General features: G+C 35.0%; 1 protein-coding gene across 5 annotated transcripts in view; it reads right to left on the bottom strand.

Moving 5' to 3' along the window:
• Diaph2 (diaphanous related formin 2) overlaps positions 1-17,676 on the bottom strand; it is a 970,999-nt gene that overhangs the window by 406,436 nt on the left and 546,887 nt on the right. For all 5 annotated transcript variants that reach the window (XM_055608281.1, XM_055608283.1, XM_055608282.1 and 2 more), the window contains one exon: positions 11,096-11,220. In XM_055608281.1, coding sequence (XP_055464256.1) covers positions 11,096-11,220 — 125 coding nt within the window. The remainder of the gene's footprint in view (positions 1-11,095; positions 11,221-17,676) is intronic.

Raw genomic sequence — 17,676 nt, 5'->3', positions numbered from 1 at the left:
CCCTCTCAAGCAAGGCATAGTATTCTCACTGTTCTTGCTTGCCCATCAGAACTGATGGTAAGACCTGATTGCTGAGACTAACAGACACATTGGTCAATGGACAGGTAGAAATCAAGTTTTTACTGGTAAGAAAGCTTCTTTCTGTTGTTTATGCTACCTCTCACAGTCCTGGAAGGTGCTATTCACATTTCTGAGGAAGAAGTCATCAATAGTCTAAGCCATATGTGAAACTTGTAAATTGAAATAATGACAAGCATTGCAAGATATGACCATAGGTTCAATAATGGCACAAATACTGTATGGTCAACCAACTGCTTTCAGGTTAGATTTAACATCATTTTTTTTTTTTTAGTTTTAACCTAAAATACAATGAATTCACTACCTGTATCATAAAGTTTAAATAGAATAAAATAACAGGGAGTGCTCAACAGAAGCTTTCATGTGCTATATATTATTTAAGGTATATTAGAAATTGATAAGCAAATAGTCATCTGCCATAAGGAAAAATACTGTTTTGCCTCTCAACATTATGAAAATAGTATGTTTGAGTGTTTCTGTAAGAGTATATTTAAAGAGACATTAATATTATTATTACTATAAAATATGTGAGATTAACAATACAAATGTCATACAAAATTTATATTTTAGTCATTTTAAAATTAATGTAAAACTAAACAAATTCCTAGCTCCATTAATATGTATAATTTATAATACTGTAAACATGAAAATCTTTCATCTTTGTTTCTATGAACAGATATAGATATATTCTAGTATATGTGAACTATACACATAAAATAACCAAGTTGGATAGTATATTTCTCAAGTATTTTCTATTATTTCTACTTAATATGAATGAATTCCATAGACAGCTTTTTAATCTATTAAAATGTAGCTTCTGGTGGCAAGAATGATGAGAAATTGTCAGGTTGAGGGAACATTAACTCTTTTCAGACAAATTAAGTCTTGTTTCATGTTCTGAAAAAGATAATTTCTCAGACGGGTCTCCTGTGGCTTGAAAGGGTTTATGCACCCTTTAACCAGTGATACATTATCTTCTCACCATTACCATCACACACCAAATGTCTATCAAATTCCCTGGACAATGTTTGAGAAATGGAGTTCACGCTCAGTGTAATTTCAGACTGAATTTCAAATGAGCAAGGCTCATCAAACAGAGAAGTTTTGTGCACACAGATTCCCCAAACACAGACTCCATTCAAAGAGTTCCTTAGAAACAGGAAATTTCTATAGAAAGTTGGCTAAGACATAATTTTTAATCAGCCACTTTAAAGTCAAAACATAGTAAAAGACTAACATTAGACAGGCATTAGGGTCCTTTCTTTGGACAAACTGAGGTCATTCCATAATAAAAATCTAATATTCTCCATTTTCTTGTAAGAATGTTAAGCTTCATATAATTTTCAGTAAGTTCTAAGTTATTTAAAGAAAAAAATTAGTTTTCTAAAAAAGAATTATGCCTTACTTGTTGCAAAATAATTAAAGATGAAAAAGAATCCATATCTTAAAGTTGTTTATGAGTCGCTGTGCAAAGTAGGAATGTACATAAACAGAGTACAGGCAAATGAGCAAGCACGATCATCAAAGTATTAAAATAATACGAAAACACAGGGACAAAGAAATTAATTTTGATTGTTATGATTAGGAAAGCTTTTCTAGAGGAGATAGTGTAAGTGAGCAGCTAATTTATAAATTAGTTTACAATCCTTTCAAAAGGAACATTTTTCTCAGTTGAGACAGTAAGAAGGCAATAAAACAATTTCACAGGAAACAAATGTGGATTTATGAACCTCTCGGAACTCAAGGGTAGTGTAACATCATGGTTAGGAACACAGGTCTGAAAGACCAAACTTTGGATCAAAATTCTTACTATAGTTTATCATTGATATCATTTAACCACATTGTTGATCCTTCCTAGTCTTCTCATATTTAAATGAGCTTAATCAAAACAAGCCTAATAATGGTACCTAACCTGAAGATTGCTTAAGGCTGACATAACTGTATGATGGGGGAGGGGGAAGAATAAGGGAGAGAGGAGAAAAGAACATTGCTAATCTAAAAATCTGAAATAAGAAGTACCCCAGAATCAGAATCATTTTAAAAACTGACATGATGCCACAAACAGAAAATTCCACATCCAATTTATGTGATATGCCACAGTCCAAAATACTATATGACTTTACTTAAGGTATATCATCAATCTGAAACCAAATTGAACTGCTCAGTTACACTTCGGCCCCATATCACAATATATTATGTTATTATAATACATGTATAAATACTTCCACACCTTGAACTATTGTGCAGCTTCAAATACATGTAGCCTGAAGCATTTCTTTATGTCTATTTGTTATTTGTATTTATTTTTAAGGACAGTGTTAAGTCTCAAGAAACCTAGAAAAAATGGCTGAGTTGCCTATTTAAGGTATCAAAGTAGAAACTGGTCACCAGTCTTTTTTAGTACCTATTACAGAGTTCAGGCTCCTTAGCATTTTTATCCCCCACCCCTTATCTTAAAACTCTTTATAGATTTATTTATTTACTTATGTTTCATACAGTATTCTGTCTGCATGTACACCTGCATGCCAGAAGAGGACACCAGATTTCATTACAGATGGCTGTGAACCACCATGTGGTTGCTGGGAATTGAACTCAAGACCTTTAGAAGAGCACCCAGTGCTCTTAACCTCTGAGCCATCTATCCAGCCCTCCTCCAACCCCAAATCTCTTTAGCTTCTAAGTTTTGCTTCCCTTCCTCAAGCTTCTCTTTCCTATATAACTTTCCATGAGCAATCTCGGCCTCTAGGTTTCTCTCTTACACTTTTGTTCTCCCCCTTTTTCTCTTCTCATAACCTAGTCTATTCTACTAGCCCAGTTCAATCTGAGCCCTCCCCAATGCTTCTGGCTGTTTTTAACCTCATATCTACAAAATACTTTATCCTCCACTATACCTAGGAGCAGTCATGTTCTCATTTTCATTCTGACAGGAACTCATCTAGCTGAGGTCAGCTTAGAACTTACTGTATAGCTGAGGTTAACTTTGAGCTTGTAATATTCCTACTACTACTTCAAAAATCTTAGTTTATATTGTGCTGGAAATCAACTTAGAGCCTCCTGCATGATAGGAATCACTCTATTAATTCTATCACATCCAGCTCTTAGTATGAAGCATTTCATTAGGATATATAAAGACTCTTTATCAAGTTACCCCTGAGTCTGCTTTTTGATCATAGGTCTTACCTTTAGGCTCTGTCTGTGGCCTAGTATAGTCCAGTTTTAAAAAGAATTGTTCTATGTTCCTGCACATTTTCCACTGTTAGTATGTGCACTCTTCCTATCTTAATTTTCCAATGTGTTCCATGGTTACCAATCTCCACTTGTCCTTGTGTACATATAGCCCAGTTGTACGCTCATGTCCCTTTTCCAATTTTGCGTCTGTAACTCTTATTTAGCTCTAGTTTTTTTATAATTGTTGATATCATTTTAATTTATAGCCATTTAAATATTATTGTGTATACATTTCCTTCTATTAATATTCTAATTTAACTTAAAAGTCCTCCAGAGCATTATTAGTAGCCTGTATTTTGAACAATTGTTTGTCATTCTCATGTTGTGTTGAACACAGAGTCCTGTACTGACTGGGAAAAGTAATCTACCATGAAAATATATCTTCACCTCAACCATCTTTCTTTTTAAAGAAGCAATGTTGAACTATTTGTATTGTAAAATCAGTTTTCTTTTTCAATGTAAGCATTATATCCATGGATATTACCCTCTCTTTTTAAAAGAAAAAAATGTTATGTTTTCCTCTATTTGAACTTGTCAAATGGAACAAAAATCCCTTACTGTGAATTTCCTATCTTTTTTCTGAGTTTGGAGACCAGTAGGGCATAAAGAATAAGGACAAAGAGTCAGATGTGGTAGATCTTTCTCCAGTTAAGCCTGAAATTCTCAGTTTTTCTTTGAAGGACAGAAAATGGCCGGGTTACGACATTATATTCAAAATGAGAGTTGAGCATCTTCCCTAGGGTCTTCCTTGTTGTTTAGCTACTTTAGGACTATAGATTTTAGTATGTTTGTTCTATATTAGATGTTTAACAACCACTTATGATTGAGTATATACCATGTGTGTCTTTCTGCTCCTGGGTTACCTCACTCAAGATGATATTTTCTAGTTCCTATATCCTCATTCAGAAGGGTAAATGTAATAGACATTGGAAGCAGGAGAAGACAGGAAACAGGACAACAGAAGCCTACCACAGAGGGCTTCTGAAAGACTCTACTGATCAAGGTATCTAAGCAGAGGCTGAGAATCATAGCCAAACTTTGGACAGAGTGCTTGGAATTTTTTGAAAGTAGGGGGAGATAGAAAGACCTGGAGGGGACAGAACCTCCAAAAGGGGAACAACAGAGCCAACAACAACAACAAAACCTGGGCCCTGAGGGCCCTGCAGAGACTGATAGCCCTACCAAGGATCATGCATGGAGATAATCTAGAACCTCTGCACAGATATAGCCCATGGCAGCTCAGTCTCTAAGTGGGTTTCCTAGTAAGGGGAATAGATGTCATATCTGGCATGAATTCAGTGGCAGGATTTCTGATCACCTCCCCCTAAAGGAGGAAGACAATGCAGCCTGTCCTGATGAGACCTGATAGGTTAGGGTTGATAGAAAGGGAGGAGAACCTCCGCTATCAGTGGACTAGGGCAAGGGCATAGGAGAAGAATAGGCGGGGAGGGGTTGGGAGGGGGCCACAGCCGGGCTACAAAGTAAATAAATTATAATAAACAATTATTTTTAAAAAGATGAAGAGAGGCAGGAGGGTCTTGTTCTTTGTTTTTGTTTTGTCAATTCCATGTGACATTTGCTTTACAAAGAATGGATTATCATCCCTCTAAACCTATTACTGGCTTGTGCTGAAAGGCCATGATGTGATACTTCTGGCTGAACATTAACTGAGTTTTTAATCTACTTTAAAATATTCTCCTAATAGAGAATAGTGTAATAAAATTAACATAATGGTAGTGCTGTGGTGACCCCAAATCTGTTCTGAATTGTCTGGAGAAGACAAAGTGCTTCATTGGTAATGTGATTTGTAACTACCTCAAATAGTTCTCCTCATGCTATGAGGAAATCCCAGGTGTTGATAGTTGACGGGGTGTTAATGTCATTAAGATTCTGTCAGCTCTTCTTGTCAATGTGTTAATGGTGCTCCTGCTGCTCAGTCACTCTCTGTTCTCTAGCTGGGAAAATGATTTAGGTAGCAGTCAATCAAAAAGCTAAGCTGTTTTTGGGCCAGAGACATCCTTGCCATTAACAAAATCTCTGAGTAAATGTGGTAAGAAGTTTGTCAACAGGATGTAAGCAGTAAGGTCAACACTGTGATTAATGTACTTTGTTAGATAGTTTTGAACAACAGTACATACTTAAAAATAGAAGAAAGCAGGGCATGGTGGTGCACAGTCTTAATTATAAACACTCCAGAGGCAGAAGGCAAATCTCTCTGAGATAGAGGTCAGCCTGGTCTATATAGAACAGTCTAGGCAAGACAGGGCTACATAGTGACAGCCTATTTCAAAAACGAAAACAAAACAAACAAAAAAAGCAGTTTGCCTAAAAGTACAAACATCTCTTTCTTTTTAAGAATGAGTTTCTTTTCTTCCTGAGAATGCTGATCACAGTAAATAGAACAATCCTTTCATGCTTGTCTGAGAAGGAAAGAAGGGAGAAAGGAGAACAATGAGAGCAAACAGGTTGGTGGGCCAGAAGTTTGTATTAGTTCTCAGACCACATTAACACAAAGCAGGATGCTTTAGCAAACCATTTTGAGCTTAAGGAAAATAGAAAGGCTATAAAAATAAGGTCTTTTAGATTTTCTCTTGACTTTTCCTCAAGGTTCAGATCACTGAAACTAAAATTCACCTTCCTCAAACTGTAAAAACAAGGAAAGTTACCAGCTTTTGCCTTCTCCACAGGTGAAAGGTGTCTGTTTTGCTGAGAGTGGGGGCTGTCACATGAATGGATACACAGGAAAGAATCTTGTTTAGCCTCTCCTCCCTCCAATAATATTAACAACATTTCATACCACTTTTATCTAATCATTTTTATCTGGAACCAGACATTCCTTTCATCAGACAATATGCAAATGGACCTCCTCAGGAGTCTTCCTATCTGGACTACTCCTTTGTCACATAAAGCAGTTAAATATATTTCTTTTCTGAGACTGACATTCAACCAAGGACCATATATGGATATAACCTAGAACCTCTGCTCAGATGTAGCCTGTGGTAGCTCAGTAACCAATTGGTTTCCCACAGGAACTCAATGACTGGCTCTTTGACCTCCCCACCCTCCAAGGGAGGAGCAATCCTGTAGGCCACAGAGGAGGGCTTTGCAGTCAGTCCTGAAGATACCTGATAAAACAGGATCGGATGAATGGGGAGGAGGTCCCCCTATCAGTGGACTTGGAAAGGGGCACGGTGGATATGAGGGAGGGAGGAAGGGACTGGGAGGGAATGAGGGATCGGGACATGGCTGGGATACAAAGTTAATAAAATGTAACTGATAAGAAAAAAAATAAAATTAAATAAAAATTGAATAAAAAAAAGACGTTAACTGGTACAAAGTGGTCTGGAATAAAAAAAAAATCAAAGGTGTTATTACTTGACATTTTAAATGTAGTTGATTTAATGAATAGGTAAGTGACCAATGAAGTAATAAAGGATATTATAAAATGTAAAAATAAATAAATAAATATATATATTTCTTTTTTTTTTTTTTCTCTTTTTCTCTTTGTTAACCTATCTTTGGTTGCAAGTGATATCAAACATCAATAATGCCACAGGCAAGGAAAAAAAAATACTAGGTTTTCTTTTCTAAAAAACAGAAAATAGCTTGAGTTTGTAATAAAAGACCATCGTGTGTTTTGCATCGGATTCAAAGCCTGTTGGTCGTTTGGGGACTCTCTGGGTATTACATCTTCAATTCAGATTTTTATATAACTGTTCATAAAAAAATAGGGTCCCCTCCTTTTTTGAAGGCTCCTATAACAGGAAACACATTTATTTACTTTATATGATCTTCTTTTAATCTGTATTTTTACAGTGGTGTTAAGTAATACATCATGCAATGGGTGTTCAAAGAGATTTTTTTCTTCCCTATACTATTTTATTCTGAGTCAGAAATAAGAAACAGTTTAAGGAAAATTAGAGAAAAAAACAACGTACTTTCTAATAAAGCTGTTGGCTTCTTGAAGCTAGAAATAAGGCAGCTTCATATACAGAAGAACATGTATGTATGTCTGTATGTATGTACATATGTATGTATGTATTTCCATTTTTTGAGACAATGTTTTACTACGTAGCTCAGGCTGGCCTGGAACTTATGGTAGTCCTCCTACTACAGCCCTAAAAACACTGGAATTTCAACCTTGTTTTGCTAGGCTATTCATTTTTCTAGCTTTAACAAAACAAAATAATTACTTTAAAATGTATGGATCATAACATCTAAAATTAACAACATCTTTTTTATTGAAAGATCTAAAATAGTTATTCAATGTTACTTAAATTCCTGACAAGATTTATATGGAGAAACTTTTAGAAATAATTATAAGGGAAGATTATTACTGCTGAGCAATATTCTTTTAGATGGAATAAGTCAAAGAAGAGGCTTGGATTCTAGATTTACACTTAATATAAAATATCTGCTGAGTGCCTATGTTGTGCTAGTTGTCGGATATCTGATAGATACATAGAAGTTAATAAATGCGGTATAAGCTTTGCTAAAGGAACACTAATATAGATTCTATGTGAATCCCCATCTGCCAGAAAATTAAGATTGGGTTTTTGATTGTGTGTACTGTAGTAGTTTAATGTCTTGGTAACATGTAATATGTAATAAAATACATGTAACATGTAATAAAATATAGAGGAATTTTATCTGGCAACATGAATGCTTAGCAAGGAATCACATCCAAAGACCTTGAATGTCTGTGTGACTCAGCTGGAATGACCTATTTTAATCTGTCTGGCTAGAATGCAGATACACTCTTAGTATACACCTTTAATCCCAAATAACAAAGGTAAAGTTAGTTTGTAGAAGGAAGTATTTATGTTTAAAAGTGATATCTAATTGAGGGGCAAAGTAACAAATGAGAAAAAGATCTGATGGAACAAGTCAGTGATAGGATATAACCAACTCTGAGAACAAACAGGAAAGAGAAGCTACTTAAGAGCAGTACAGTAGAATTAAGATAGCAGAATAGGATACAAAAGAGAAAGATTACAAAAGAGAACACAGTGAAGTAGAGAGTTCAGAAGAGAAGACATTGCAGTAGAGAAAGGAGTCAATTTTAGTACAGTAAAGAGTTCAGTAGAAAAGACAGTAGTGTTGAGTTCAGTCAGTCAGTTGTGAGTCAGTGCAGTGAGTGCAGTACAGTGGAGTTGAGTTCTTTGGGACTTCCGGGAGTTCATGCAGTTCAGTGAAGGTCTGCAGAGGCAGTGAAAGGTAGAGAATAAGAAGCCATATTAAAACAAATTGCCACATTTAGTTTGAAGCCAATCAGAAGAATTCACTGAGAAGCTGATGGAGAAACCAGTTTAAATCAGTCAGTGTGCGGAAGACCTTTGAGCCAGAACAGCGGAGTTGAACCAGCCAGCCAGAGTTCAGAAAGAGATACAAAGAATGAGCTTATACATTAGTAAGCTTCCATGACCACAATTTCATCAGGTGACAGTATAATAAGAATTGAGTTAGTAGTGTGAAAGAATAAGGGTAAGCATGAGATGTTGTTGGATCGACAAGCCTGACTTGTCCATCTAGTTAAGATTCAATTAGCATATTCAGTAGCTATCATGCCACTGTTGTTACCTGCTCTGTTCCTATTTATAGAGGTCATGGATATGGGATTGCTATTCATTTTTTTAACTCAAAATTCTTACAGATAGATTATAGTTAGCCAGGTAAAGTACTGTCACATTTGTATTATAGTTACTGAATATAAAGGATCAATATCTAAAATAAACAAAAAACTATTGGTAAGAGAAATATCTATAGTTTTGGTATTCATTTTAAAACATAATCCAAGGACCAGAAAGATGGCTCAGTGGTTAAGAGAAATTTTTGTTTATCCATGGAACCTTAGTTTGGTTCTAATCTCCCTTGTCAGCCAGACTTTTCAGATTTTCTTTGATCAATGACCAAAACAATACAAAAATAGAGCACATGTGATAATTTTGCATTCTGCTCATGTCATTCTAGAAAATTGAAATCTGCACTAAGCACCCACTCAGATTTTCAGAACAAGAGCAATCTGAAAAATAATTTCCTAGTATAATTTATTAATTTATAGTTTTTAACATGTTAAATATTCCATTTTCTGTAATAAATTGCCATATCTTTTATTGCCATGAAATGCAAAGTAACAGTCCTATACATTTTAATACAGTTTCTAATCTCCTTGTGGACAAAGTCATACTTTAGTACCACTTAAATGAAGATACTATTCATCTGTACCATACAGATACTGAAAGGTCTGGATTTTCATTTTAAAATTATTAATTACCTACATAAATCGAGAAATAAAATAGGGAGTCTAGTCAAATTTCATGAGGTTTTAAAATTAGTTTTTTTTTCTTTTTCTTGTTTTAATTTTCTAAAATGAGGAACAAAGACTCAAAGTTGCAATCTGTTGTGTCCATAAGCCAATTGTAAATGGAAATACTCTACAGAACAAGAGGATCACAAATTAAATTTTAAAAACATGACACAAGAGTCAAAAGAAAAAAAAAAGTGTTTTTCTAGCATAAGAACAACATAACATATTTGAAAGAAAAATAAATCTAATCATCAATAAAGTGAAATGTCGGTATTAAGCATCTTACTGTGGCTAGTTATATAATCCAAAGCTAGATGAGGATTGTCTGCTTCTACTGGCTCACAACCTTGTTCATTCAATAATCTTATTTACAAATGTAGCATCACTCAAGGACCAAACAGCATTGTTTAATGAGGTAAAACAGTAAGAGTGGAAAATATTTTTTATATAAATTCCAAGAACCAGTCATAAGAAATTCATAGGTTCAGAAAGTAATGTCTAAGTTGGGTAGGAATGAAATACAGGAACAATAAAAAGGTGATAGATTTAACCTTGAAAGAAGGTGACTATATACAGGTGTTGAAGGAATTTACTTATTATATGAGAAAGAAATTGTAGTATTTATTCCCATAGATATATAAACTAGTGAATCAATCTGCACTTCAAGATACTTATTTAAACCCAGAGGAGGAAGATATGGCTCTAATTTCTAAAAATCCAGAACCAAAAAAAAAAAAAAAAAAAAAATCAGCTCTGAATGCAGTTTATCTTAAGATACCAGATTTAACATTGAATAATTCAAACTAAAGGTGCTTTTTCACATTTTCCTTTCATGTGTGTGTGTGCGTGTATGTGTGTGCATGTCTGTCTGTCTGTTTGTGTGTAATTTATCAGTATGTTGTATATGAAATATGGTTTCTTAAGTGTTTATGTAGTAATAAATATTTACTGTTTTTTCTATACATATATTACAGTTGATTGAAATATATCAGCTACTGATCAATTAATTTCACTTTCCATCAATATATCTATCCATTTAATTTTCAGCCTACTGATATTACTCATTCAAATTACATGTATACTCTCAGAAAATGCATGTGAATCCAAAGAAGAAAGAAAAGTATAACCTCTCCACGAAGTCATTATTTCATGCTGATTCTATCCTTTAAGCACTTAGTTATGAAAGAAGATTGTATTGTTCTTTTAGGTATACTCAAACCTCCTAAGACTTACCTTGTGAGCTTCCAAATAAAATTTATATTTCAGAAATGGTAATTTTTTATCTAATTGTTCCCTTGCTTACCCTGCCAAATTAAAAACATTGTGAAATGAAATTTATGCTGCTAATAACAGTAAAAAAAATAGCATACACACAAACTCATCTGATGTTATTGACTAGGGTGTCTAGAACTAACCACATAGTAAATAGATGAATAGATAGCTACACATATAAACCCAAACAAATGTTTAAATAAAGGATATCGTCATCTTTTCTACAAACTTATCACGGTGACTTTCTGCTTTGGGAAAATTCTTGATATCACGCTCCAGACGAAGAATGTTTTGTTCCATTGCTGCAAGGTTGCTCTTGAGTATTTGAGCTGAAACTAAAGAACAATGTACAGAAAGATTAGAATCATTTACAAGGTATTGAATAAAATAACAAAAAACAGTATCCTCTAAAAATTTTTCTTAAATATAGAGAATGGTTCCACGAAGTCATTTCACATTTTACTGAGTGACTGCTCATAAAAATTCTACTCTCAAGTCACTGGCATGAACTTGGTTGCCTGCTCTGCTCTTTGATCAACTCCCCCTGACGAGGTGGCCATAGTAGGGCATAGAGAAAGAGGAACCAGACAATCTTAATAAGACCTGAGAGGTTAGGATCAGATAATAGGGGAGGAGTACCACCCCTATCAGTGGACTAGGGGAGGGACATAGGGGGAAAAAAAAGGGAGAGTGGGAGGAGATGAGGGAGGAAGTTACAGCCGGGATACAAACAGACTAAATAATAATAATAATAATAATAATAATAATAATAAAATAAAAAGTTCTACTCTCTATAAAGTAAATGAAAATGTGTAATGTAATATACCAAATCATCCTATTTAATATTGGAATGTTACCATTTTACTCAGCCATTAGTTCAGATGAACCCATTTCCATTTAAATTTATTGACAGGAAACCTAATATTTCATTCTTTACAATAAAATTGAAGATTAAAAAGAAACTAAGGTCCAAAGAGACCTTGGGTATATAAATGATTTAAGGATAACATATATAAAAGGATGGAATGTTCACTTTTTTTAAACTCTATGTTTTCTAAACCAACACCTTTGTAAAAATTCCTATCTTTAAGATTTGATACTCAGCAGAGACATGAAAGAGTTGTTGATACAACAGGTGAGTTTAGAGATAACACTAGTGAATATATATGCACACCAACAAAGCTTCAGCATGACCTCAAATACTTTCATTAGTTGCTTTAATTACCTCTAACATTCTCTGCACTTTTCCTTTTTCTCACTGACAACTAATAATTTTAACTAATGTATTCAAACTGCTCCTAAGTACTTGTACACTTTTCAGGTCTCTCATGGTGCCTTTATTTCAGAGATACATTTAAAGAAAAAAGAAAATTATAACTATGTTATACAACCTGATGGTATGACTTTTAATTATGAACAAAGACAGTTCTATCAATATTAACAGAATCTGATGAAATTCTAGTTCGGGAGACAAGGAAAGGGATACAAAATGATACATAGCCCGTGACACTACTTTTTAAATCCAATGCTCTGAAACACTGTTTTCATTAAAGACTATGAAATGCAACTTTAAAAAAGTTAGTCTAGTAAATTTTGTTTCTTTCAGAGGCATATCAACATCACAATGAAAAATTTTAGAGACTGACTAAATCATCCCTCTGGCAAATTTCAATAGGATTATTCTGATCCAACTTCATCACCCTGACAAGCTTACCTTTATAATTCAACATGGAGGAATCACCTTAATATACATGAAAGTTCAAGAGACTGAAAAATCAAACACTAACACTGAAGATTATTTTTTCCTATTAATCTGTCAGTATAAATGATTTTGCTCAGTATGGTTGCATTTGTTTAGATCTGACAAGATTGGAAAGCATTCTTTATGGGAGAAGTTGTAGAATGCCAAAACTTGCTTAACATGACAGCAATCACTGCTAACAAAGAATGAGTTTTCTGTGAAAGAAATCACTCTGATTTTAAAGTGAGATTTTGTAACTTAGGTTTTTCTCTGTATTCTTCCCAACTATCCAAAAGATTTCTCATTTCTCAACCTGATTACTAAAAAAACAAAAGATGTGAAACTGACAGTTGTGGAGTCACTTGAGTTACAAGTATATGAGGGAAGGAGTTTAAGATACAGCACTATAAAGTATGGTAGTGACAGGTTCCCTCCTTGGAAGCATAGCAAAGGAACATACTGATCTGTGAAGAGCTGGTACAGAGGGCCTCTGAAAGCCAGAAGAAGAAAACAGGAAACAACCTTGGAACCTGCCACAGAGGGCCTCTGAAAGCCTCTGCCCTGCAGACTGTCAAAGCAGATGCTGAGCCTGATGGCCAACTGACAGGCAGAGTGAATGGAATTTTATGTAAGAAGTGGGAAATAGTAAGAGCTGGGAGGACAGGAACTCCACAAGGAGAGCAACAGAACAAGAAAATTTGAACACAGGGAACTTTCCAGAGACTTATACTTCAACCAAGGACTATCCGAGGAGATAACCTAGAACCCTGACAATGCAGCCACTTCTGATGAGAACTGATAGACTAAGATCAGAAATAAGGAGAGGAGGACCTCCCCTATCAGTGAACTTGGGGAGGGGCATGCATGCAGAAAGGGGGGGGAGGGTGGGACTGGGAGGGGAGGAGGGAGGGGCTTATGGGGGGATACAAAATGAATAAAGTGTAAATTAATAAAAGTTAAAAAAAAAAGAAGAGGAGGGGCACTTCATTCTCATCAAAGGAAAAATTCAACAGGAGGGCATCACAAACCTGAATATCTATGCCCAAAATACAAGAGCACGTACATTCTTAAACGAAATATTATTTAAGCTCAAACCACACATCGATCCCACCACCTTAATACTGGAAGACTTCAGCACTCCACTTTCATCAAGGGACATATCATCTAGACAGAAATTAAATACGGAAATAATGACACTAAAAGAGGTCCTAAATCAAATGTATTAAATATATGTCTACGGAACTTTGCATGCAAACTCCAAAGAGTATACTTTCTTGTCATCACCCCACAGAACCTTCTCCAAAATTCATGTTTATAGTTTTGGAGAGATCATGGATACAAGGTACATATACATATTAAAGACAATATACAGCAATCCTATCGCCAACATCATACTAATTGGATAGAAACTCAAATAAATCCCACTGAAAACAGGGACAAGGCAAGGTTTCCCATTCTCTCCTTACCTTTTCAACATAGTTCTTGAAGTCCATGATAGAGCAATAAAACAATTAAAGGAGATCAAGGGGATTCAAATCGGAAAGGAAGAATTCAAATATCACTATTTGCAAATGATATGATAGTATACATGTCTGACTCCAAGAAGTCAACTATAGAGAAGTCCTTCAACTGATAAATACCTTCAGCAAAATGGCTGGATACAAAATAAGCTCAAAAGAAAAAAATCAGTAGCCCACCTGTATTAGACAGACTAAAGGATTGAGAAAGAAATTAGGGAAACTATACCCTTTACAACAGCCACAAATAACATAAAGTACCTTGGTGAAACTCCAATCAAGCAAGTAAAAGACTTGTATGAAAAAAACAAACAAACTTCAAGTCTGAGGAAATAAATAGAAGATCTTGGAAGATGGAAAGCTGTCCCATGTTCATGATTTGGCAGGATTAACATAGTAAAAATGACCATCTTATCAAAATTCATCTACAGATTCTATGCAATTCTAATCAAATTACCAACGCAATTCTTTACAGATCTTGAAAGAAAAATCCTTAACTTCATACAGTATAATAAGAAACCCAGAATAGCTAAAACAATTCTCTACAATAAAAGATTCAGAGGTATCTCCATCCCCAATATCAACCTGTACAAAAGAGCAACAGTAATAAAAACTGCTTTGGTAGTTACATAGACACAGACTGGTGGATCAATGGATCAAATCGAAGACCCAGAAATAAACCCACACACTTATGGATACCTGAGGGTAATATCCAGAATATATAAAGAACTCAAGAAGTAAAACAGCAATAAGTCAAGAAAACCAATTAAATATGGGGTACAGAGATAAACAGATAATTCTCAATAAAGGAATATCAAATGGCAGAAAAACACTTAAAGAAATGTTCAAAATTCTTAGTCAATAGGGAAATGCAAATAAAAACAACTCTGAGATTTCACCTCACATGCGCCAGAATGGCTAAGATCAAAAACTCAAGTGACAGTACACGCTGAAAAGGATGTGGGTAAAGGGGAACCCTCCTCCATTGCTGGTGAGAATGTAAACTTGTGCAACCACTTTGGAAATCAATTTGCTACTTTCTCAGACAATTAGGAATAGTGCTACCTCAAGATCCAGATATAAGTGGATATTAGATATATTATATTATATTATATATATTATATTATATATTATTATATATTAGATAAACATACTAAAAGATGTACACCTAAAGAAGCTAAGCTAGAAGGAGGAACCATGGGTAAGATGATCAATCCTCACTCAGACAGCCAAACTGGATGGACATCTGAAGGGGGAGAGAACAGGGAATAGGACAACAGCCTACCACAGAAGGCCTTTGAAAGACTACCCAGCAGGAGGTCAAAGCAGATGCTCTTACTCAAAGCTTTGGGGAGAGTGCAGGGAATCTTGTGAAAGAAGGGGGAGATAGAAATACCTGGAGGGAACAGGAGCTCCACAAGGAGAGCAACAGAACCAAATAATCTGGGCTCAGAGGTCTTTCCTGAGAATGATACTCCAACTAAGGACAAGCAAGGAGATAACCTAGAACCCTGGCAGAGATGTAGCCCATGGCATCTGTGTTACCTAGTATTGAGAACAGGGACTGTCTCTGACATGATCTCAGGGGCTGGCTCTTTGATCACCTCCTGTTGATGGTGTAGCAGCCTTACCAGGCTAAAGAGAAAGACAATGCATCCAGTCCTGATGCGACCTGATAGGCTAGGGTCAGAGGGAAGAGGAAGACCTCCCTTATCTGTTGACTTGGGGAGGGGCATGGGAAGTGAAAAGGGAGGGATGGTGGGATTTAGAGGGGAAGTGGGGAGGTGGCTACAGCTGGGATATAAAATGAATAAACTGTAATTAAAAATAAATTAATTAAAATAAAGTTCCAGGTATACCAGTACTAGGCATATATTCAAAATGCTCAGGTATATAACAAGGATGTTTGCTCAAACATGTTCATGGAGCACTATTCGTAATAACTATAATCTGAAAACAGCTATGTGTCCCTCAATGGTGGAATGGATGCATAAATTGTGGTCCATTTAAACAGTAGTATACTACTCAGCAATTAAAAATAGGTAGATCATGAAATTTAATGATGGGATCTAGAAAAGATCATCCTGAGTGAGGTAACCCAGAAGCAGAAAGACACACATGGTATATACTCATTTTATGTGCTTATTAGACAAATAATATAGGATAAGCCTTCTAAAATCTATAGTTCTAAAGAAGCTAAGCAAGAAGGAGGATGCTGAATGAGGACTTCCTCATTCAGAAGCACAAATGTGACAGACATTGGAAAACAGGAAAAGACAGGAAACAGGACAGGAGCCTACCACAGAACTGAATGAAACCTCCCTAGAAATACACATAATATGGAGAGCAACAGGACATACTTAGACAATGAGAAAGTAAGGAAATGGGGAAAAACCTTTATTAGTTTCTTTGTACTATATTTCTAATGATTTTATTAATATTGTAACTAAACAAAAACAGAAAAAAACTGGAGACAGAGTAACATGAGAATTCTACCTTATTTGCACATGCAAGCAAATGTAGCATTATATAACATGTTTTTCTTTGCATTAGTGAGAATCATCTTGACTTTGACTTAGAAGTGATATTAAAGGGCAATCAGAAAAAAAAATGTCATTTATATAGGTCCCTGTAAAACAGAGCTTATTATAAAATTTATTATTAGAATTTTATTAGGTTTGGAAGTGAGAATAGATAATTTTAAAGAAAGAGGCAAGATGACAGAAAAAGTAAATAAAGCAGGGTTAAGTTACAGAACTGACCATGGGTTTACAACTGCAGCTCACTGCTTAGTGTTTCAAAATACCTTTATTACCCATGACTTCATGAGCCTAAGACACATAAAATCACTTGGAGAGGCTTGCTTAAAAGACTACAGGATTCATTTAATATTTTGACATGACTATTTTTGAAATTAATAACTTTTGCAGTATCAGCCCACATTGCCATTTCACCTTGGGTCTTATAAATTATAAATTATAATTGATCTTCGCCTCCATATGAAACAGAAGTATCTTAGAAGAATTGGTGAGAGGAAATACACATTTTACCTGCTGCCTTCTTTCAACACACATCTGCTGGGGTGTTAACAGGTTGCTTTAGTCTGGGATATGAATTGGATGTGTCTGTATACTACAAAAAGAGTACCTAGCAAATCTAGGGTATACTCATACTAGATCCAGAGCACAGAATTCCTTATAACTTATCCTTAGTGGCTTGGTTAGTTGGTTAGTTTTTGTTTTTTATTTTGAAATTTACATCATTATTTTCTCCATTAATATATCAAAATTGGCATATGTAAACTCTTACTCATTAGTTCTAAATCTCCCTAACTCTATTCTTGATTTTGCAAGAAAAGTGTCAGTTACTTCTTCTCAATCTATTCAAGCTATAACTTGTTTCTTCAATTAGTTTTTTATGGTATGAAAGTCTTTGTACATGTCATTATTCTCACATCTATAGTCTACTTCTCATCATAACAATTCTACCTTATTAAAATATGCTGCTAAGAAATAAGCAGTGCAGTAATAATC

Source organism: Psammomys obesus, unplaced genomic scaffold (genome assembly GCF_907164565.1).
Source record: "Psammomys obesus unplaced genomic scaffold, mPsaObe1.curated_primary_1811, whole genome shotgun sequence".
NCBI lineage: Eukaryota > Metazoa > Chordata > Mammalia > Rodentia > Muridae > Psammomys > Psammomys obesus.
Note: the sequence above shows the minus strand (reverse complement) of the source record. Positions and strands in the feature narration are given on the sequence as shown.